Consider the following 25,659-nt stretch of genomic DNA (forward strand, 5'->3'; position numbering starts at 1 on the left):
ACTTCAGAGCCCTTGACATACTCAAGAACTGCTGGAGGTTAACATTCAAGATGGGACTGAAAATGAAATGATTACTTGGAGTGGGTTTAAGGTGAAAGTCTTTCCTCTAGACTCTCCCACTCAGATGTCTACCCCTCCCAATCCAGAAGAAGTTTACTCTCTAAAGAGGTTGAACCAGAGACGCTTCAAACTGGATTAGTAAGCACAGTGGATACCAGGGTAAAGAGTCATGCTGAATGAAAACAGCACAGACCACCAAGAATCTCGACAGACATAGCAGAGATCAAAACAAACAAAAACAGGAAACTCAAAGAGATAATTTGGAGAGAGTATATAGAAAGTGAAAAAAATGTTTTCAAAATTGCTCCCAGCTACGTTTAGTTTCCTCAGAGACAGGTGAGGTGATGTCTTCTTTACTGAAAAAGAACAGGATAATTTTCTCAAAGAAAATTAACATCAACAAAAGAACTTCCTGGAAATAAATGTTAGCATAATTAAAAATTCAATTGAAGGGCTAAAACTTAAGGATAAAAAGCACAGAAACAAAAAAAAAATTAAATAGGGGAAAAATAAGAAAACTAGAAAGATTAATTCAACCAAATCAAAATCTTTCTGATTAAATATTTGAAGGGAGATTAGCTTAAAAGGAAAAATGAAATAAGCAATAAAAGAATATTTGCTGAAACTAAAATAGTTTCATAAATAAAGACACATTGAATTTCAAGAAAAATGTACTAGAAGTTTCCACAAGCACCTTTAATGAAAACAAAATTTAACATTAAAAAGAGGAAAATAATGCATTAGACAGATGAGTTCAAACATTTCTTGATAAAGATTTTAGTTAATTCCTTATTACAAATAAAAATGAGGGCTAGTTCTATGGCCTAGTGGTTAAGGGAGCCAGATCCCAAATGGCCAACTGTGGTTCCAGTCCAGATGCCGGTGGTTTAAAAAACATGCCAGGTATGTGCCAATGCATGTCCCAAATCCCAACAGGATGGAGAGTTAGAGGAGAAGGGATCACAGCATTACTATGCCCCACTGAGGGAACGCTTTCTTTATTTCCCTCTTTCTGTTTCTCTAACAAGTGGATGCATACATCCTCTGGTAGAAAGAAAAGAGGAGAGAGAGGAGAGGAGAGGAGAGGAGAGGTGAGGAGAGGAGAGGAGAGGAAAAAAGAAAAGAAAAAAGAAAAGAGACAAAAACTGAAAGGAAAAGAGAGAGAAAAAGAAAGAAAGAGAAAGAGAAAGAGGAAGGGATGGAAAGAGGAAAAGAAGAGAAAGGAAAGAAAAAGAAAAGAAAAAGAAAAATTAATCCCAATCCCAAATCTGACTCTTACCACTTATACTATGATATACACACTGACTTTCAAATCTACATGACCTCCAGTAGTAACAAGCACACCCAGCACCTGATCTTGCTTTCTAAATGTCATTCTGCAATAAAAGGAACAGGGTCTCTGTGGAGAAATGGCAGATAGGCCTGGGCAGGGAAAAAAAAAAAAACAAAAAAATGAAGATATCTCTAAAGGACACAAGAGACAATGTAAAAGAGTTCCCAATGGCCAAAGCAGAAAATGATTTGAGCAACAAAAGAAATAATGCCACTAGCAGATTTTAACTAGGATTTCCAAATAAAATACAAGTTGAACAGTTAAATTTGAATTTAAGAAAAACAGGGAATTTATTTTAATATTCCTCATTGAGATATCTGGTATGCTTAATTTCTATACAACATTTACATATTGATATACATAATAATATTAAGACAACTATAAAGTGAAATAAGTATTAATTCTCTTTGCATAATGTGGCTTAATCTTTCTTCCTAACACCTCTCATTTCTCTTTTCTTTTTTTGGAGAGGTTTTTTGCTATACAGCGCATGTGCTCTCCAGAAAGAGAGAGACAAAGAGACAGAAAGCGAGAAATCACCTCCCAGGGGGGATAGCCACACTGCAATCCCTTCTCCTCCATTCTCCTCTCAGGATCTTGGGCACACAAGCACACGAGTCAGGTGTGAATTTAAGCCACTGGGTCCAGGACTCGAACTGCTTTTGACTACATGGGAGTCCAGTGACATAGCCATTACCCTAACTGCTGGTCCCCCCTCCTCTCGTTTCTTCATCATTATACTAAAAGTTCTCCTAGGACTTAAAGTTATGACGGAGGCGGACCCTCTCATAATCATAAACAAAGTTACGGGGCCATTTGGGAAAAGCAGTTAATCACGTCTCACACAAATACTGCATTAGTAATATTTATTTCAGCATCATTAATACAAAGTAAAACACAAGATCTGTGCAGTGTCATACAGTTTAATTAAATTGAAGCATCAATAATCTTCTGGAAGTTGACATTTCTAGCTCTTTTTGCCCTCATTAACTTTACAACTTATAATTTGTGAAATGGCAGGGCCTGTAGGTGGTGTTGTGGTTAAGACTGGACTCCGATATAATGAGTCCTGGACCTGGTGGCTTGCTCTCTCACTCTCCTCTCTTTTATTTTTTTTTCTTTTTCTTTTTAATTTTTTTTATTTTTTTATTTTTGGAGATGTTTTCGCTATAGGGCACATGTGCTCACCAGAAAGACAGAGAAAGACAGAGAGACAGAAAGTGAGAAATCACCCCCCAGGGGAGATGGCCATGCTGCAATCCCTTCTCTCCCATTCTCCTTTTGGGATCTTGGGCACGCACGCACACACACCTGGTGTGAGTTTAAGCCACCGGGTCCAGGATTCGAACTGCAGTTGACTACATGGGAGTCCAGCGACATAGCCATTATGCTAACTGCTTCTCCCGCTCCTTCTCTCTTTCTCTGGTCAAATTGAATAATAATAATAATTTAATTTAATTAAGTTAAATAAATAATTCTTTAAAAAACAACTTATAAAATGATATGTGTTTCTAAGATAGCAAAATCAAAATTCTCTAAGCATTCTCCTCTTAGCTTTTAAACTCTTAAACCATCCATGTTATTAAAAAATATCATATAAATATATATGTGTGTGTGTATATATGTATATATATACACACACACATATATATATTAAAAAATATCATACACACACACACACATACAACACACATATATATACTGGGGTAAGGTAGCTGGATTCCACATGGCCTACAGCAGTTTGAGTACTGGACCCAGAGGCTTGAAAAACAAGCCAGATGTGTGCATGCGTGCATGTGTGCCCAAAGTCCCAACAGGAGGGAGCAAAAGAGAAGAAGAAATTGCAGGGTGACCATAGCCCATGGGGTGGTACTTTCTCTCTCTCTCTCTCTTGCTCTTGCCTGGCAAGCATATACGCCCTCTGGCAAAAAAAAAAAAAAATTAAAGATTCTTAAGGATAGGTTAAATCTGAAAATGATTTTTTTTTTTGTAATTTTAAGTGCATGCCAGTCTTAGAAATGAATTCCAGTAAAATTTATTTTTATTATTTTTTTTTAACTTCCAGAGGGCACATGTAATTGCCAGAGAGAGACCGAGTGAGAGAGGGAAAGTGAGAAAGTACCCTCCATGGGGTATGGTCACACAGCAATTACTTCTCCTCCATTTCTCTGTCCTTTACGGATTTGGGGCATGCATGCTCACATGCCCAACACTTTTTTTTTTTTTTTTTTTTTTTGCAGTGGTTTTTTTTAGGGCACGTGTGCTCGCCAGCTATAGGGCACGTGTGCTCGCCAGAGAGACAGAGAGATAGAAAGCGAGAAATCAGCCCCCAGGGGGACGGCCACACCACAATGCCTTCTCCTCCATTCTCCTCTCAGGATCTTGGGCACGCACGCACGCACACGTGCCCAGCGTGACTTTAAGCCACCAGGTCCAGGATGCAAACCGTGGTCAACTATGTAGGAGTCCAGCGACATAGCCATCACGCTAACTGCTGGTCCCCCCAGCAGTTTTTTCAAGCTTCTGGTCAAAGACTCAAACCACACAGTCGACCATGTGGGATTCAGCCACCTTAACCACCAGGACACAGGCTGGTCCTGAGTTCTAGTAAAAATTTTACAGGTAAAAAGCAGCAATCCTCGTAATGTCACGCATCTGCCATAGCCTAGACTAAATGTTGTGTCCTCCAGATTTATACTGAAAATTTCTAATCCCCAATAAGACGGTGTTTGCAGGTAGAGCCTCCTCTGGAAGGCAATTAAGTCATGACCATGGAGCCCACATGAATGAGATTAGTGTCCTAATATAAGAAGAAACACTGAAAGAGATTATAACTCTCTTGTTCTGTCATGTTTTGACACAAGGAAACAATAATCATATGCTAACCAGAAAGAACGTCCTCACTGACCACCAGATTTGCTAGTGCCTTGATCTTGGACTTCCTAGTCTAGCCTCGAGAAATGTGAGAAAACAATGTTGTTTAAGCCACTTAGCCTATAGTATAGCAGCCCAAACTAATTAAGACAACTTCCTTGGGTCAAAAGGCAGGAAATGTCTTGATTGAGTTTGTTAAATTTCATTCTGATGAACAGAAGTTCTCTTTAGAAGAATTCAATGTTTAGCTCTTAACGGTTATGTCGCTAGACTCCCACATAGTTGATCATGGTTCAAGTTCCGGACTCCGTGGCTTAAAACTCACACCAGGTGCATGAGTGTGCATGCCCAGAATCCGAAAAGGAGAATGGAGGAGAAGGAAGGGATGTGGTATGGCCATCCTCCCTGAGGGGGGAGGGGGGAGATTTCTTGATTTCTGTCTCTTTGTCTCCTTTGTCTCTCTCATGAGCTCACACACTCTATAGCAAAAATCTAACCAAAAAAAAAAAAAAAAAAAAAAGAGCAAACTGGAATAGCATAACAAATGATATTTATTCTAAAATGGAACTGTTCATGAATTTGCCAATATCAAAATTATCCTTACTGCCCATGAACACAATAAAGTACAATAACCTATATGAGGGTTTGAAACACAAATGATCTTTTCATAATAAATTCCTCTACTGGAAAACAACCAACCAACCAAAAATTATTTTTCCAAAAATAAGTTGAACCATTTCATTCATCTGATTGCTGGATGCTTATGAACAAGGGGTTCTCATATAGTTTGCTCCCTCTCTTTCAAAACATTAAACCACCCTAGGAGAAAATACATAATAACTCACAGATGAAGCCACCTGCTGTCTTCCAGCACAGCATGCTTCTATTATAAGATGGATATTTCTTCTGTTTACCCAGAGACAAATGCGAAGACAGCACTTACCGAGCTGGGGCTGGAGTGCCGCCTAACTTTAGGCGACTCTTTGCCTGCAGAGGAGGTCTTAAAGTTAATGCAAGCATTGTTCTCAGAATGCACCCTCTTCACTTGATTAGTTGGCTTCTCAAATGGGTCGAAAGTGCTCTGTGTCCTCTGAACTCTGACTTTTTTATCCTCAGGAATTGTGTCCAGGGGCTTGATCACTGAGTCCATTCCCTGGCAGTTCCGTGTAGACATCTTTGTGACACATATCTGAAAAAAAAGAAAAATGAAATTCAGAACTCTCCACTGAAACTTTAATATCATGAAACATGCTCAATTATTAGCCTAGAAAAGTGCCAATTTCAATTTCAGGAAATATTCCAAATGCCCATTATTTTAAAACAAACCAGCTTCTATCACAATATGAAAGATTCTTGATAATCAATCTGCTTACACTCACTTAGATCTTACACTAAAACAGCTATCCCTGAAGTGGAAAACTTAAGTCCTAGACTTCTAGTGACCTAAGGTAGTTCTTAACTCTCTTACATGTTTTACCAGCTGACTATAAGTGGATTATTACTGGATCTAACTAAGAAGTTGGATAACCTGCCTTAATATAAATAAATAAATAAATAAATAAATAAATAAATAAAATACATATAGTTTGGGCTGAATCAAAAGGGCACTCTTAATTGATGGGACATGGTGTTGAAAACGTGCATGACTAAATACATGTGTTTAAAGTATGTCTTTGTTTTTATTTCATCTCCAAATTAGAACGGTGCTAATTATTAAAAATGTTGAAAAATTGAAGAAAATGATTTTTTTTTCCTTTTTAAGTCCAAGGGAAAGGAATGAAAAGGAACAATATCATAAAAGAAAAACATTGAGGAACACTCATTCCAAAATTTTGCTTACATCACTCCTTCTCCTCAGCATCTTCCTTCATTGTCTGGCTGCACAGCCTGCCCCATTCTCTCATTTTATTTTAGTCTCAATGACTTTTGCTCCTTGCTACTTTGGATTCTAATCCATTTCTTTCCCTTATACTCTCTCTTAGTAAATTGCTTTAGGGCCTTCAAAGCTTGTCTGTAAAGCTAGTAACTATTATTCTCTCTAAAGAAAAGATTATTCTAAATAAAATTGGTCTTAGAAATTTTATAAAAAATTTTCCATGTCCCTATATGCTACCAAAATCAGAGAGACTGAATATATCTTTTAAAAGTCTATACTGTTAAAGTAAAAATCTAAAGTTCTAAAACCTATTTATAGGATGATTCCATATGGGGAATAAATGTATCTATTTATGGACAGATATAGATAGATATGAATATAAATACAGACACAGGTACAGATATGGATAAAACATCTATGTGAAAATATCACAGTGAGGTACCAGCAGTTAGCATAATGGCTATGTTGCTGGACTCCCATGTAGTCAACTGCAGTTTGAGTCCAGGACCTGGTGACTTAAACTCATGCCGGGAGCGTGTGCGTGCGTGCCCAAGATCCCAAGAGGAGAATGAAGGAAGACATGTGGAATTGCATGAGGAAGTGGTAACAATAGTAATTTTGTACACTCCCATTTTGTTTCAATTATATAAAAAACATGCCAATGTGTAAGTTTTTAAAAACTACTAACAGAGGGGCCAGCAGGTAACATGATGGGTAATGGCACTAGACTCCCAGATGGCCAATCACAGTTCAAGTCCCAGACCTGGCAGCTCTCTCGCTCTCTCTCTCTCTCTCTCTCTCTCTCTCTCTCTCTCTCTCTCTCTCTCTCTCTCTCTCTCTCTCTCTCTCTCTCTCTCTCTTTCATTCTGTCTCTCTCTGGACAAATAAATAAACAAATAAAGTTAAATAAAATAACTCTTTTTTAAAAATCCACTAATAGAGGAAAGGATGTATAATTAAGCTAAGCTCCTTCGAATTTCTGAAGCCCAAAAAATGTTATTAAGTATTATGCATCAAATCTGTTGTAAGAGTGTCTGAACTACTAAGGACAGGCTGAATTCTAATTACGTCAAATGAGAAGTGTGTTATCACACTTTTTAGCAAACCACAAAACTTCTGAAGATGTTTTTTAAGGACTCGAGACAGAATTCTCAACTCACCAGTCGGTCACTTAGTACTTTTTAAGAGTTTATATGTTCTTCTTAAGGATGTGAAGGTAACAGATAGGAAACAAGCCATATCACTAAGGCTATTAAATTATAAACACATGAGGCCAACAGTCAACACAAGAAATTCAAAGAAAAATATAGAAGAGCGGATTAAAATCAAATTGCTTAAAATCAACAGAAGAGAAAAGGTACTATAAAAGGTAATAATAACAGCTAATACTTGGTAAGAAAATAATACAAAAAGGCAATTAGAAAGTATCTTGGACTAAATGAAGGTGACAACACAAAATGTGGAAATGGTAAGACTCAGCTCAGGAAAATTTTTAGTGTTTACTACATATAGAAAAGAAGAAAAGTCCCAAAGCAATGACCTCAGCTTCTAATTTAGAATACAAAAAAAAAAAACCAGAAAGAGTGAAGGTAGGAACTACTGCCCGACATGTGCTGACCCTTTCTGCCCTTCACCCATCCAGGACCAATGGACAGGCCCAAGCCAAACTGCTTAGCTTGAGCTCATCAACCAGGACCCCCACCCAGCCTGCTGGGGGGAGGAGGAGCTCTCTGGCCCACCAGCATGCAATGTGGTCTACCGCCTTACATTCCATCTGTCAGGTCAACCTCCATCACATTGGGAGCAATTAGGTTTGGGTATACAAGAAGCAAATATCTGAAAATAGGAGACTCTGGAGGAATTATTTACCCATAACTTCTTTAGCAGTAAAAGGAGAGAAACTCCCCTCTGTAAACCTTAACACAAAACTCTGTGAATTCCACACTTGCACCCACAATAAAAGAGGAAAATTGGCACAGAGCTTACACATATCATAGAGAAGTACAGGAGCACACACCTACAGAAATATACTCCAAAGGAAAAGGGAGAAGCAAGTGTATCACCAAATGATAAAAAATCAAGACAGAGCCCAAAGAAATAGCCCAGAGAAATATAAAATCAGAAAATACCTCTCCCTCAAAAGATAGTAACTCCTCACCAACAATGGATAAATCACAAGATTGCAGAAATGTCAGAAAAAATAATTCAGAATAGTCATTGTAACAAAACTTAATGAGATATAAGAGAAACAGACAATCAGTTCCTGGAGATAAAATCCTCCAATGACTTGAAGGAGGAATTCCACAAAAAGACACACTGAAAAAGAATCAAACAAAATTTCTGGAAGTGAAGAAAACAACGCAGAAATCAAAACTTCCCTCAAAAATATCAACAGTAGATTAGACCACACAGAAGAAAGCATCTCTGAGCTTGAAGACAAAACCTTTAATAAAGTCTAAGCAACTGAAAAGAATAGAAGAATAATCATTAAAAATGAGGACAATATATGGGAAATCCTAGACACCATTAAATTGCTAAATATCCACATAATAGTTATTCCAGAAGGTGAAGAGACAGGTAAAGGCATAGAAAACATCTTTCAAAACATACTGGGTCGTCAGAAAAGTCATGACATAATTTTCTGTTTTTCTATGCAAAAATGCTCAGGACTTTTCCAACAACCCAATATTAACTAAAAATATTCCAAATTTAGAGAAGAATGTGGACACCCAAATCCAGGAGATACAAAGGATATAAAATAGATATAAGAAGATCTTCTCCAAAGTTTATTATTATAAAATTGACAAGAGAGAAATACCAAGTTACTTACAAAGATTGCCCAAATACACTAACATTGGATCTGTCAATTGAAACAACACAGGCAGGAAAAAAGTGGGAAGATACATTCAAAACTGTAAAAGAAAAGCAATTTCAGCCAAGAGTATTATACCCAGCAGACTTACCCTTCAAATGCAAAGGAGAAATAAAATCATTCCCAGATAAACAAATGCTAAAAGAATCCACCAAAACAAAACTGATTCTTCAGGAAATATTTAAAGGATTACTGCATGAGGAAAGCTAAAGGAGACCAATATTGATAGAAGTAAGAAAACACAAAACTAGGAAGAACTATAAGTCCATACAAATTGATAGTAACACTGGACATCGGGATGAAATTTCCCAGCTAAAAGGCTATCCACAGTTACAGCCTAGTACTTGACTAGTACTTCACGTGAGACCCTGAGTCAGAGGCGACCAGTTAACAAGCACCTGGATTTGAGACCCACAGACACTATGAGATAAAAAATGTTTGTTGTTTTAAAATGTGAAGTTATGGCATAAATTGTTAATGCTGCAGTAGATAGCTGATACACAAATGTTTTAAAATCATATGATCATTTTAATAGACTCAGAAAAAGTATATGGCAGGATTAGTACCCATTCATGATAAAATCTGACAAAAAAACTAAAAACAACAAATTTCATCAACCTAACAAAAGGCATCTACAAAAGTTACAGCTAATATTACACTTAAAGGTAAGAGATCAAATGCATTTCACCTAAAAACAGGAACAACTCAAGAAAGTCCTCTTTTACCACTTTTATCCAACTGAATTATAAATTCTAAGACAATGCAAGAAAAATAAAAGTCATGCACATTAGAAAGAAATAAAAAGGGACCAGCAGATGGCACAATGGTTAGGTTGCTGGATTCCCACATAGTCAACTATGGTTCAAGTCTCAGACCCAGTGGCTTAAAACTCACACCAGGCACTGGGGCCAGCAGGTGGTACGGTGGTTAAGGCACTGGACATTCCCGTGTGGCCAATCATGGTTCAAATCCCAGACCTAGAGGCTTGCTTTCTCACTTTCCTTCTTTCTGTGTCTGTCTTTCTCTGGTCAAATGAAAATAAATGAATGAATAAATGAATAAATAAATAAAATTAAATAAGTAATTAAAAACAAAAACAAAAAGACACATGTGCATGCATGCCCAAAATCCCAAGAGGAGAACAGAAGAAAAGGACTACAGTGCAGCCATCCCCCCACTGGGGGGTTGGGGAGTGATCTCTCACTTTCTGTCTCTCTTCCTCTGTCTCTCTTAGAGAGCCATGCACCCTATAACGAAAAAAAACTCTAAAAAAAGGAAGAAAGAAAAAATAAAAGAAAGAAAATGTATACTATTCACAGAAGACATGATCATCTAAATAGAAAGTCCAATAAAATATTTCTAAGAAAGCTACTAGAATTGACTTTTATCAAGGTATAAGGGTATAAGATCAATGTACAAAATCATTTGTTTCTTCATCTTTCATGAATGAGAAAAAGAAATAACTTTAAAATGGATGAGGGTGGTCAGCAACACAACAATAATGCAACTGAACCCATATGGGTAATGTCCTGGGTTTGCAGCCTGGAACCTCCCTAAATACACTGGAAATACATAAGCACGCCCAGGCTGGCTCATACTTGGGGTAGATCAAGTAGAAACCCTGTTGGGGGGTACATCCACCCTTTATCTGTCTCTCATTTATCGAAGCAATAAATAAATACACTTTTTTTTAAAATGACCTGTATTTGTAGTTATAGTAATAAACAATACAAAATTTATATATTTAAAAAAAAAACCATATATAACAGCATCAAATAATATAAAATGTTTAGCAATAAATCTTGCAAAAGAAGTACAAGACTTATAAATACAAACTACAAAATATGGCTGAGAGAAGCAAAACCTATGGGGAGAATAAAAATAGAGAGAGGAGGGCTAATCCATGGGCCTTGAAATTTACTATGACACTTTTAGGAAGAAGCTAATCTTTGTGTTTCAGCTATAAAATATTAGTTTCTTACTGAGCTTCAAAGGAGATTTACATCTATATTTATAAATCAAATTCAGTGATAAATGTACATAAGATGATGGGATTGGCAGATGGCATGGAGGTTAAGGTGTTGAATTCCCTATGGGCAGCTCATGGTTTAAGCCCTGGACCCAGTGACTTGAAAATCACACCAGTGTACGTGCATGCATCCCCAAAATCTCAAGAGGAGACTGGAAGAGAAGGGATGGTGGTACAGCCATCCCCCCAAGGGGATGATTTCTCACTTTCCCTATCTCACTCTCTCTCTTTCCTCTCTCTCTGAGTCTCTCTCTCTCTCTCTCTCCTTTCCCTCTCTCTCTGTCTCCCTTTGGGAGAAAAACTAAAAAACGAAATAAATATATAAAAGATACATAAAATGATCATATAAAAAGATATAAATGGGAGTTGATACATGGTTAATGAAAAAAAAAAATGGTGGCATGTTTGGACTTTAATCTCCCTCTTAAAAATCAGCACTAGAAAACAAGGACCTCCCAGAAACATTTCTTACTTCTGCTAAGAAGAATATGAAGCTAACTTTTTTGTTTTGTTCATTTTTTAGTTTTTGCTATAGGATGTGCACCTCTGCCAGAGGTGGTGTGGGGGTGGGGGTGAAAAATCACTCTCCTGGAAGGGATTGCCAGGCCCCAATCCTTTCTCCTCCATTCTCCCTTTAGGATTTTGGGCACACATACACATGTGCTCTGTGTGTTCTGCAAGCTGCCAGGTTTGGTATTCGAACCACAAAGTTGCCATGTGAGACCCAGCTGCCTTAACCACCATGCCACATGCTGGCCCTGTATGTAGCTAATTTTAACCCTACATTCATTTTTGTTCAAGTCTTTGAACCATGTCACTAAATGAGACTTTGTCAGATGGAAAACTCTATTTTTGGCTAACTTAAAATACATGGGGAAAAATTACAATGAAGTATAAGTTTGTAGTGTATGTACACCAGCACAGCCACGAAAAAAAAAGAATTTAGGAAGAGCGAAATGACAAGTCATTTCAACTTGTCAGAGAAAAAAGTTTATAAAATCAAAGCTAAAAGAATAAGTTTAATTCTTAACTTGCTTGTGAAATCATATAAACTTGTATAAGCCTTTCATTCGCTGCCCTTCGAGCTACCATTTCTGACAAAACTGAGACTCACAAGTCATCCACTGGCTTTATGAGAGAGAAGCACCCCAACTAGAAGTTCTGACAGCTCTCTCAGTCTGCACAATTTAAACAAGAGAAATTATTACAGAATCTACTGCAAGTAAAGCCTTAGCTCTATCTTCATGCCGTAAGGCCTTATATTAGTATGTTTTGAGCCAGGAAGCCTGTCGTTTAATAAATCTGATTATAACATACTCAATAATCATAAAAATCAACAGAAACTACACACCCATGGAAAAACAATTTTTCTCCAAAGTATTCTATTAACAGAGAAGGGTGGCAGCCTTTTCCTAATTTTTAATAAGGTTAAATAAAATTTATAAACATAAAATAGTTCCCACAAAAATTCTTCAACACTTCATATGTATTATTTAGGCATCTACTAGCAAATGACAAATTCCAAGTAGAAAACATGAACTTGCTGGAAATGGTATACTTTTATGGGCACATGCTTGTGGTTGTGAAATGACTTACTACATTCACAAACATGTTTCTCATTAGTTAGTTCCTAGTTCGTGTCATTTAAAAACATATCCGTATCCCATATTGGTCTGCACAGTACCATATTTTTCTAGCCCTCCCCCCACATCAGTACACATGTGACATTCAATATCTTCCTATCTATTGGGTTGTCAGAAAAGTCATGACACATTTTTTTCTAAGTTTTTCTATGCAAAAACACATCATGACTTTTACTCTTTTTATTCTTTTTTTTTTTTTAAGGTTTTCTCTATAGGGCGTGTGTGTCCACCAGAGAGACAAAGAGAGACAGAAAGATAGAAAGTGAGAAATCACCCCCCCCAGGGGGGGTGGCCACACCGCAATCCCTTCTCCTCCATTCTCCTCTCGGGATCTTAGGCACACACGCATATGCACCCGGCGTGAGTTTAAATCACCGGGTCCGGGACTTGAACTGCAGTCGACGACATGAAAGTTGAGCGACATAGCCATTACGCTAACTGCTGGTCCCATCATGACTTTTCCAGCAACCCAATAATAGTTTTATGTAAGAAACGATGTTGGCTATGTTATAGTACCCTTTCCTACAGTGCCTCATTCAGTGGGTGGCCCACAGTAAAGTTCAACAGGTTTTGTTAAATTATTCATCAGATTCAAGAAGATTTATTAAATAAGTAAACTTTAAACTTTCGTACAGAATATGAAGCTGAAGTTCTGAGACAGTTGTTATCCAAAATCTATTCTCAACAATACAACAATCTTGACACAAAATGACAAATATATATCTATATGCATAAAATGTTATCAAGAAAAAAACTTTTAACTTCAAGCTCACAGAGATAGGTAGAATTCTGAACTGATACCCAGTGTCCCTCACCTTAGAAAACCCTCCCCTTTGAATACGACTACGATGAGGCATCCTATGATTATGTTACGTTATACAGCAATTGGGAGATTGCCTTCCAAGGCCTGACCTAATCAGATGACTCCTTGAAAAGCACAGTGATTTCTCTAGCAAGTGGTAAAAGAGAAAGTCAAATAGATGTGACCTGGCTGGCCTGGGAAAAAGGCAAACATTTATGCTATGAACTGCCTACAGTACCACAGAGAACTTCAGGGAAGCCTCTGAGAGCTGAGAGTAGTCACCACCTGACAACTAACAGGCAAGTGGGAACCACTGTCCTGCATCCACAAGAAAATGAGCTGTTGCAACAACGAGTGAGCTTGTAAGAGGACCTGGAGCTCCATGAGAACTGCGACCGCAGCTAACATCTTGATTTCAGGGCCGTGAGACCCTAGGCAAAGAAGCCAGCTACACCATGCCCAGACTTTTAACCTACAGAAACTGAGACAGAAGCCAGTAAGTCTGTGGTACACAGCATTAGAAAACTAATATACTCCGCTTATGAAGTGGTCTGAAGCAGTTTGATATTTGTGCAGAATGTTGTCAGGAATGAAGCTGCAGATACCACTTTCTAAATTAGATACCCTGTATCTGATCCAGGAGAAAATAAACAATGAATTCAAGGACTGTTATCAATATGTGACCATATATTGAGAGTTTTCTGCATGACATAACTCCATCAAGCATTATAGAGCTCATTAAAAGTTCTTCATATAACTAAGTGTATACACAATCTATGTGGCCTGCACTTCACCTGGGTTTGTGTGAATAATACGGGTATCAGTACCTGCTTTGTGCATGCTTCTTCTACCAGGAAAGTAATCTACACTTGAGTTTTCCACATAGGGCAATGTAACTGTTCTGGAAAAGTTTCACGTTTCCAATATTTGGGACAAACTACTTAAATGTGATCTGGTCATCTCTGTTAACCAGGAGCACAACAGAAAGTGGAATCTAGGCCCTTCATAAAGATACGGGGAATTAGCCTGGTTGACCTCACAGACTTATCTGGCAGCTCACCTCGCAAACTCTGAATAAAAGTAAGGGTTTGATTTAAGAAGGACCCAGGCAAGAATAATGTTCATTCCTATGAAAAGCTGCAATTTCTGGCAGTTCCTAGAATAAAATAATTGAAGTTCCCAGTATGCATGAAGACAAGACTGAGCATCCTAGCAATTAAAGAGGCTCTGGAGGGACAGATTACAAACTGGCAGTATTCCCCAGCACCCATGCCTTCATTTAAGCCCTCCTATCAACTTGTCCACACTCTAAATAAACACTTCTTCTGACTAATTAAAATTTGTCATTCTTCCCATAACAAAATGCTTACAGTCAGTGCAGTAGAAAGTCTTGGGAAGAGATATAACTCCATAAATCAGAGAACTCAGGGACAGAAACAAATTGGAAAACATCAGGGAGAATCTCTAACTTGGAAAAGGCAGATTTACCTGACCTCTAAATATTAGCCCTTCCATCTGCCACTAACTTTCATGTGGATTCCTACTGCCCAGATTGTTGTCTATGTTAAAATTCTCTGCTAAGAAAAAGAAGGAATCCTTGGAAGGGAACAGATTCCAGTTTACAGGGCAGGAAGCACAAACGAGCAGGGAAACATCCATTTGTTAACAGAAAATTCGGATCCTTCAAAATTGTCAGGGATAAGGCTCTTGGACAAAGGAACTTGCCTAAAGGGGCTCCCACTGGCCAAAGTGATCATTTACATATCGAAAAGAAACATGAAATTGTGGACCAAATTAAGTTATTCAGAGACCATCCATGAGTTCAGTTGATTTCAAAAGGAAAAAAAAAAGCTATGGCAAAGAGCAAATGGTAGTCATAAAAGGATAAATGTAATAAAATATAGCTGATTTTTACATACAGAACTATGGGTAAGCCAAATAATGCCAGAAAAAGTAGGAAGTGTACCAGGACAGGAATGGCTAATCAGGGCCTCAGTGGCACAAGTGTAGAAAGAGGCACAAAGTGTCATGAACCAATCATCACAGACCAGGGCAATATAGTACGGTAGTAGGTTAAAAGGTAATTCTTCTGCCAAAGCAATACTTCAACAAGCACATTGGTAGAGAAACTCTAGCCTGCAAAGAAAACCTAAGTGAAACCCATGGAGAGAGCATTGTTTTTTCAATAAATTAAATTTTAATAACATAAATAAAATTTAACCCCTAAGAAGGAAACTCAGATTCCTAGTAAGTGACTCAGATCTTAATCACTGATTTAGAAAAAGCAACCGAGACCCCAACAGTCAACATCGCATATTGTTTAACTCCGGTTGTTCTGAGAAGGCACTGTTACTAGTGGCTACATAAAGATTATACAACCCCAAGAAGATGCAAAAAAAAAAAAAAAATTATTATTATTACTGAAACCCCAGGAGAAGTCTACATAAGTAGATCTATACTCCTAGGAAAATACAAAAAGGAATACAGCAATAATAATAAAATTAATTAAACCCACAAAGCTGATGTTTTAAAATGGGGTAAGTATAAGTGTAGTAATATAATTTGCAATAATCATGTGTATAGTTTCTTTGAAGAGTCTGAAATATGTTAAAGTAATCAGCCACACTAAATTAGTATTTGAAATTAAAGGAATTTAATTAAGTCAGTAATTAATACTTAGATAGATAGTGACAAATCGGTTTTTCAAAACTACATTTATTAGCTACATATATTTGTAAGGGTTTGAAAGCTTTCACTGGCTCTTTCACATACTTTTGTTAACACCCTCAGCCTGAAAACTTTCTTCACATACCAATCCATGGACCCACATTGCTCAAAGATTGTCTCAAAATCCTACTCAAAGCTAGTAGATTAAATCCTACTCACTCAGGCCAATCCTTTATTAAGAGTTCACCTCAGTAACTGTGTATTTGGTCCGCCCCAATATTTTGCATATCTTGGATTGTAATTATTCTTTCTGTGAAACTAATCTCAGCAACTGGATTGTCTGTCTCCTCCATGGGGCAAAAGACTGTCTTATATTCGTTTTATGACTCCCAAGAGTACCTTTACATTTTCTCTTAAAAGTTGCAGTAAATACTTCTTAACTAAGTCATGGCAAATAAAGGGCTTCCATGGATTAAAATAGTTTTTTTCTAATCATGGAAGCAGAAGAAAACTGCCCATGGCCAGTTGTGGAAGATAGCTGTATTATCATTACTGTGTGAATAATAATCAGGCATCCCAATATTAATGGGAATGGAGGCTACGTATTCTCTGTGACTGCATTTCTTCACCCTTTTGTTCATTTAGAACCTGAAGTATCAAAACTCGCATAAGTAAAAATGTCTTGTAGTACTTGAAAACAGAAAATGAAGAAATCATCACAGATACCAAAATAAACTTCTGTTCTTTTATTTTTTCCAGTGAATTCAATAAAACCTGGAATTTCAGACTGGGTTAGAAATGCACCCACACATGAATGTTCATCTGAATCAATTAATTTGGGCCACTCATCATAAAGAGGAATTTGTTTGTTTGCTGGCAAACTTGGAGCTCTTTAAAAATTATCAGAAATTCCGCGTTAGAGGCTCCAAAAGTCACAGTTTGACCTACCATTATAGCTTAGAGCTATGTAAAATCCAGACAACTGTCGGATGAATTCACAGCAGTGGATTTGAAAGAGCACAACTTAATTCAGTTAAGGCCAGCATTCATTTCAAGTGAATTCATTCGGGCTGAAAATTGTCCCTTTGAATCAACCATTTTCTGGTGATTCGCATTTTACTGAGTTCAGAGTGTGATCTCTACTTCTTCACTCCACACTCTTAGTTGAAGGCTGATGCTGGAAAAGAATCCGTTTAAAAGACTCTAAATTGACCCACAGCAGACATGTATCAGGCATCGGGCAGCATAGGTCGTGTCCTTTGACATCATGAAAGGAAGACCCATGGCAGGCCCAATACAAAACTGTGAAATAAGCAAAAATCTTGGTAATTTCTCACATGTGTTCTTCCCCTTATCCATTACGCTATGAGAACCTGATGGTTTTCTCCTACGTAGTGTCTTTTCTCATAATCTGCTCCCAGTAAGAAATAAAAAAAACAAAAGCAAACCCTCATCAATCTTTTAAAAATCTCTGAGCACTCAAGTTGGAATACTCTCTCTCTCTCAGAATTACCTGAACTTTTAAGCACTATAGAACAAAGCAAACAAACAAACAAAAACTACATCCTTTGTAAAGACATTTGACCTGTCAGGATATAGATGGCCATGTATTTGGGTGGAGAGGGGGAGGAGGAGGAATTTCTAATACCAGTTGAATCATAACCTATGCCAGCTACCTTTATCTATAACCTAACCTGCAAGATCTTAAAGTATGCTGTCCTCTCTTCTGTTGCAGTCGTTCTCTATTCTTTTCTTTTCTCACTACTAGTGTTGGGGTATGTGGGGGGGGGGAGGGGGTGGGGGTAGTATGAATGGCTACACAGAGCAAAGACATATGATGTGTTGCATGTATGTACATAGAGAGATACACACATATTATTTTTACTTACAACTGCGTTTTACCAGAACCAAGATCTTGCCTAAGATTAGTTCAGAGCATTAGCTAATGTTCTAAACGTGCGATCCTGATGCCCATGTAAGTCGTAACTAAGTCAATTAGAAGAAGCCACTTACACTCTCTAGGTCTCAGTCCTCACATCTGTAACATGGTACAAAGTGAATAGCTCTTCAGATCTTTTACAGCTCTAATGTCACATGATGAACTCCAGACAGAAGTTAACAGCTGATAACTGATTTTAAACAGTTTAAATAGAGCTAGACAAATAAATCCACTTCTTTATACTTCCTCTTACATTCCATTTTCCCTCAGGACTTTAGGATTTAGAAAATATAAAGACAGGGGCCAGCAGGTAGTATAAGTGCTCACAGCACTGGACTCCCACATGGCCAACTGCAGTTTGAATTCTAGACCAGGCAGCTTGAAAACCAGGCTGGGCATGTGTGTGTGCATGCCCCAGATCCCAGAGAATGGAGAATGGAGAAGGGATTGTGGCATGGCCATCCATCCAGGGGGTGAGTTTTCACTTTCCTTCTCACTGTCCGTATTTCTCTCCAGGGACATAGGGCATACGTCCTATGGCAAAGACCTCAAAAATGAATGAAAGAAAGAAAGAAAGAAAGAAAGAAAGAAAGAAAGAAAGAAAGAAAGAAAGAAAGAAAGAAAGAAAGAAAGAAAGAAAGAAAGAAAGAAAGAAAGAAAGGAAGAAGGGAAGGAAGGAAGGAAGGAAGGAAGGAAGGAAGGAAGGAAGGAAGGAAGGAAGGAGAAAGGATAAAAAAGAAAAGATAAAAACAGGTATATACCATCAATGCTTCTCTTGGTGTTTTCATTCTTGGATTGGCCCTGCCTCTGAAATCCTAGCATGTTCCTCAGCACTTTCATCATGGACATTTTTGCTGAGGAATTATCTGTGTGCCATGTGACAGAACACACTAGAACTTTCTGTTTAGTAAATGGTTCTGTCTGCTAAATGCTAGTCACATACCTCCATCTCTGTCACTGTCAAAACCCCAAATGTCCTCACATCAAGAACTACATCACTTTTAAATTGTGCTTCATAATTTGTCACTTAAAAATATGTCACGATATATTTTCATATAAGCTGCTGTAAAACTTGTTGCCATGTGTTTGGTTTATTTTGTTGAGGTAGGAGATGGTTTGTCTTTTTCTCTTTCTCATGTGTTCATGTTTTTCCCATGGCCACACTGTAACAGAAACCACGTCTGTTTCTTTAGTGATTTCTTTCCCAAATCAGGAAAGACGGGGCAGGAATGGATATTCTGTTAATATTTACTCAGTGAAGGAGGACTGTTTTCCTTATTATAAGACTTTAACTAAAAATAAGCCATTAAAAAATTCATCTTAAGAAATTACCAAAAAAGAGATACCTTCTAAGTTCAGATCTTTTCCAATCAATGAAAACCCTCTTAAACCAGCTGTTCCCATTCAACAAAATTCAATATCTAATATTACGATTTACTTTTAAAATGCTTATTTTTCTATTGACTGGTTTCTCTGGGATTTGACCTAATTTCATTTGAATCCTGAATTCATCAGCTAATGGACACAGCTGAATGGAGAACTCTTAAAGACATTACATTCCTTTATGCTGCTTCAGTGACTATAGTTTTATTACATCTCTTACTGGGCTTCTATGATTACACATCAACAGACCTGGCCATTATCTTGCAAGTTCTATTATGAAATATTAGGTGGCCCTTTCTGCAGTACAAGTTTTAATATGAGTTGCTTAAATAATTTTATGTAGTTGCTCTGTCTTCTATTTATACTTGATAAATATGTGAGATATAGTTTTGTTTATAGGCTGATAGAGATAGATGCATATATTTATTGACCTCAATGTTCTTCATTCTGTCCAAACCACAACAATAAATGCAATGTGAGGTCTAGCAAATACTCAAGGGCAGATGCACCATCTCTATTATTAGTTGTGGCCTACATAGCTTTTTTAGAATATAGTTATCTCTGGGGATCAGGATTTCACATGGGATAGTCTCTAGTCCTTTGATTCTTGCTTACCAACAGCATTGGCATTATCTGGGATCTCTAGCCCACTACAAAACTACTTAGTCAAAATCTGATTTCTTTTTCTTTTTTTCTTTTTGCAATAAATTGTGTGCACTCACCAAAAAAGAGAGAGAGAGAGAGAGAAAAGGACCAGCACATGACTTAATGGTTACGTCGCTGGACTCCCATGTAGTTGACTGTAGTTCGAATCTCAAACCCAGTGGCTTGAAACTCACGCAGGCACGTGTGTGTGCCTGTGCCCAAAATCTCAAGAGGAGAATGGAGGAGAAGGGATTATGGTGTGGCCATTCCATGGGGGCAAGGGGGAGTGATTTCTCGCTTTCTATCTCTCTGTTATCTCTGTCTCTCTGGTGAGTGCACACACCGTAAATCAAAACTCTGTCTCCAAAAAAAGAAAAAGAGAGAGAGAAATCACCCTCCAGGGTGTACAGCCATGCCACAATCCCTTCACCTCCATTCTTCTCTTGGTTTTTGGGCATGCATGTACACATACCCACTGTCTATTTCAAGTCTCTTGATCTACAACTCAAACCGCTCAGTCAACCACGTGGAATCCAGCCACCTTAACCACTCCTCCACTGGCTGGTACTCAAAATCTGAATTTTAACAAGATCCCCCAAAGATTTGTGTGCACACTGAAGTCTCAAACATGAGATTTTAAACCATGTTATGACAGATTCTGCTGTTATGGTCAAATAAGGGATTGAAATTATGAGATCAACTCTTTTACATGCAAAATTTGTTTCAGTCTCCAGATACAATGAGTGATAATTATTTCACTGTTCTTTGGGTGACATTTTTTGCTAAAACTTACCAAAAAGGATAGTGGTAATTGCAGATAATTACTTAATATAATTCTGAACTCAAAATTTTCCAAAAATATATACCCAACATCTTGATGAGTAAAAAAAGTAATGAGAATGGAATGAGAAGTAGAGAGATAAAAATATACATGGGTTATAACAGTATATTTGACATCACTTTCAGCATAGAAATTTATGGATTTATGTGTTTCTAATACAGGAGTATTGTTTTGCCATTGGCTACCATATCCACTTTAAAAATTGCCACAAAATTATTCTAAAGAGAATCGAACCCAAAATTTTGTATGTACCCGGGTTTAATTTGGGGGAGGGGGGGAAATCAGAAGGAAGCCATTTCAAAATTCAGAACAGAAATTTTAAAATGAACTTACATGTGTGAAGAGGATTGTGTATCCTGAAATAAGTCCTTTCTTAGGGGGAAAAAAATGCCCTTTGTATGTTTGGCATTAATCGAGTAGTTCCCACCCCAGATTACACAAAACACATGACACTCCACTCCCATTCTGTGGAAGGCTTGGTGAGATATCTTTTAGATACTATGTACACTAAAACCTTATTAATATCCCAATAGATCAAGGGAAGAAAGAAGATATGTAAATGTTCTTTTTTTTTTAATCTTTTTTTTTTTTTGAGAAGTTTTTGCTTAGGGCGCATGCACTTGCCAGAAAGAGAGAGACAGAGAAATAGAAAGCGAGAAATCAGCCCCCGGGGGGATGGCCATGCACAATCTCTTCTCTTCCATTCTCCTCTTGGGATCCTAGGCACGCACACACGCATGCCTGGCATGAGTTTAAGCCACCAGGTCCAGGACTCGAACCACAGTCAACTACATGGGAGTCCAGTGACATAGCCATTACACCATTTGCTGGTCTCAATATGTAAATTTTCTGACATCCACAATTACATGCTGATTAAAATTCAATCATGGAAAACAGATAAGTTAGGGACATAGCATTCATATCTTATGGCCAGGTAAGCATACAGTATTGAGAGGTGAAATATTAGAATTGACTTCTATATTTCTCCCCCACACTCAACATCCATAGCTCAAGGGCTCATAAATGGTACACCAGAGATGAGAATCTCCATGCATAGCAAAGAAGTGACTTTGTCCTGAGATGCCACAAGCAAACCTACAAAATTCCTAGCCCAACCTACAAAATTCCCTTGGCCACAGTGGAGAAATGGAACACTGATTCTCGACAGAGCAGGAGAATCGAGCTACGGGAAGTGGCTCACATTGCATGGCTAATTAGTTTCTTCATCAAGACATTCTTCCCCTAAAGCTCTTTATCTAGAAAAGAAAAAAGTTGTTTTCACAAATGGGGACCTTTTTTCCCCTCTCTCGTAGAATTTACAGGTTTAAATATAGCTCTCCTTTTTACTAGACTTTGTCTTGGGTCCTACCTGAGAAGGGGAAACCAGAGTGTGTTTTCAAAAGACCCCACCTCTGCAGAGGTGTGAACTCACATGGCAAGGGGGACTAACAAATGTTACTTACAGCAATTAAAAAAACGGCTACCATGTCAGAAGCACTAATAACTAAAAACAGGACAAGCTGAACCTGAAATCAGCAACATGGTCCAGGACATCTTCTACATATGCTTAGTGTCTGAGGTTTCCTAAAGCTTCGTGAGAATCACAAATGCTGTCATCTGTCTTAGAGGCTGTGCAAATGAGAGTCTCAGTGCCTTCGGAATTCTGTGTCACTTCACTTCTATGTTTAGCTGAACCACCCCTAGCCTCTTTGTACTAAACCGGACCAGTTCTTCCCGCACATTTATGCCTTTCAAATATCTGTAGCTCACTGTTCTGTCCCTCATGTGAGATAAAACAACCAAAAGGTCCTATAACATTAAAAATTGGAAACTGAAAAGAATACACTACTGGAGATACCACTGATCCATTAGGAGCTGAATTCTTTTCCTCTGGTAACCATATGAACAGCATTTAAAAATAAAGATTATAAATATTTTTAAATTCCTCCCCTGAAGGAGAAATAAAATTGTGTACTAGTTTCTTACTCAGAAACAGATGGCTATATAAATAAATACAACTTACATCTCCTCCCAATAACCATCTTTTTAATAAAATGTAAATGTATTTTTAGTTCTTGAATAATAATTTCATGGTTAAGGTCAAAGTGCTGTGACAGAGTTTTAAAGTTTAATGTTTTTCTTCAAAAAAAAGAAAATCTAGATGCAAACCCCACAAAGGACTCAGAAAAATATAGGACATCACTCAATATAGGATTGACTTTTGAAGCTCTTAACATTTTCAGGGAATCATATATGGGTCACTAACCACACAGAGCTTATGAAGAGAAACACAGGGAACAATGAGCCTTTGAGGAGAAAATGGAAGTGTCTTTCAATGTGGCTTTAATGATTGGTCCACCTATTGTAAAGAGCTAAAATTTCAGCAATAATAAATTTGACAGCAACCCACCAATAATAAAGTCCTAAGTGATTTCATGAAGAATGGTTCTATAAACCTTTCCTATGACTGAAAAAAAGTCAATAGTGAATCCTAACTGAGACACCAAAGGTGAATAGAGAGAGCAGTGGGATACACATATCCTGCTGCTCAGCTGCCACTGGAAAACAAACCCCAGTCCTTCAAGAAGCATTTCACTGTCAACTTTGTGTTTTTAGTGAGGTCTCACTTTGCTGAGAAATAAGCCACGATGGCAAACGTGTTATCAGTTGAGCAGAAGAATAAATCAATGGCACATAGACCTTTCAAAGCTTTTCAAATGACCAACAGAATACTGAAACATTGAATTACATAACCTTTTATTCACTCAACTCCAGTAACTTTAAGAAATAATCATACATGCTCTATAATCAAACAAACAGAAGGCAGCTCTTGGGCATGATATAATACAAGTTGATAGAAAAGGAATATGGGGAGATGCAGATGGTGGCACAGCAGTAAAACATGATGCTCTTCAAGGCAATCCCACATAATAAGGTTCCTGGTTCAAGTCCAAAGACCTCCCTCAGTAGAATGAGCACACGTTTGCCTATGATTTGGGGCTGGCTGAAAGCTGGGGGGTGAATCATGGCATTAGGACCTTGTTCGAGATGCACTGTCTCTCTCTCTCTCTCTCTCACTCTCACTCATGGAAGAAATAAATATTTAAATACTTTTTTAAAAAGGGAAGAAAAGAGATGGGAGTTAAGGATTCCTTGATGACAATGATGATGGCTAATCTTTACTGAACTCATTCTATAACAGTTACTAAGAAAGTGCCTTTTAAATAGTCTCGATCTCTACAAAAAAAAAAAAAAAAAACCTCATAGGAGGGTACTATTCTCATCCAAAATGATTAAACTGAGGCATATATAGATTAAGTAACATGTCCAAGGCCACACAGAACATAAACACAAGAGACAGGAGTTATTATAGGACTAGACTACAAAGCTGAAACTCTTGACCTCTATGTTATCTCTTTACATGTGCCCTGGGACTTCTATCCCAAGAGAAATAAATAAAAGACAGACCTGATCTGCAGTGCTTGTCTTCATTCTCTCTTATCTTTCCTGATGCAAAAGAAAAGTACTTTTGAAGGTACATAAAATAACAGCTCCAGGTATTAAGGTTTTCTAACCTATCCTTCCCCCTTTCACCGCAAACCCACCAACCAGATTTAACATATGTTTGAGTAGTCTAATTCTGAATCAGCTTCATATCAAAAGTCAGGTCATAGCAGAAAAGTAGTTAGTGGGGCAGAAAGACTCATAAAGAAGGATCAGGTTAATTGGAAAGATTTGATGACTCAGGTATCAGACATTGCCAAGTTAAATCTTCTTCCTCTATGTACGATTGGGTTCCCGAGATAGTTGGTTAAAGTATGGCTATAAACTACTGACTGACCCAGTCTTAAGAAACATCAAGTCAATCAATGGCAAATAAACAGATGGCTCTGGGGTCTTAACTAGACTTTCTAAAAAGGTCCTCCTGTCAATAAAAACCATCTGGCTTTCAGAGAAGCAGTACAAAGAAGAAAAGTGATAAAGAACAAGCTATTGGGTTGTTGGAAAAGTCATGATGTATTTTTCTACACAAAAATGCATCATGACTTTTCCGACAACCAAATATATTGATGAAACTAACCTTACCTCATTTAATGGAAAACTACATGATATGACATCAAGCTTACATTTTCTCTCAAACTCAGAGGACACCTGGGGCTTTCCAGTTGAGTGTCCACTGAAAACTGGACAGGGAGTGAAAGAAGGCCTACATCAGGAGATACAGCATCAGGAAACTGAGGCTAACTAGGTAACACAATTTCTGAAGTTCCTGCCAGTTCTAAGAGTCTCTGATTCTGCTAGAAAACCTCAATATGGTGACCAGCAGTTAGCATAATGGCTATGTCGCTAGACTCCCATGTAGTCAACCGTGGTTCACTTCCTGGACCCGGTGGCTTAAAACTCACACCAGGCACGTGTGCATGCGTCCCCAAGATCCCAAGAGGAGAATGGAGGAGAAGGGATTGCAGTGTGGCCATCTCCCCTGGGTGGGTGGGGGGAGTGGTTTCTCGCTTTCTGTCTCTCTGTCTCTGTCTTTCTGGTGAGTGCATGTACCCTATAGCAAAAACCTCTGCAAACCCCCCAAAAAAACCTACCCATTCACCTATTGACAAACGTACTATTTACCGTGAAGTTGAAGATATGCAGACCTGATGAGCTAATAGTTCAACTCTTAGTCATATATGTTAGGGAAAC

At 37.8% G+C, this 25,659-nt stretch overlaps 1 protein-coding gene across 2 annotated transcripts in view; it reads right to left on the bottom strand.

Moving 5' to 3' along the window:
* CDK14 (cyclin dependent kinase 14) overlaps positions 1-25,659 on the bottom strand; it is a 667,802-nt gene that overhangs the window by 494,200 nt on the left and 147,943 nt on the right. For both annotated transcript variants that reach the window (XM_027768492.1, XM_027768493.1), the window contains exon 4: positions 5,211-5,456. In XM_027768492.1, the coding sequence (XP_027624293.1) occupies positions 5,211-5,456 (246 nt within the window). The remainder of the gene's footprint in view (positions 1-5,210; positions 5,457-25,659) is intronic.

The sequence above is a fragment of the Tupaia chinensis genome, unplaced genomic scaffold, assembly GCF_000334495.1.
Source record: "Tupaia chinensis unplaced genomic scaffold, TupChi_1.0 Scaffold146650_1, whole genome shotgun sequence".
NCBI classification, from domain to species: domain Eukaryota; kingdom Metazoa; phylum Chordata; class Mammalia; order Scandentia; family Tupaiidae; genus Tupaia; species Tupaia belangeri.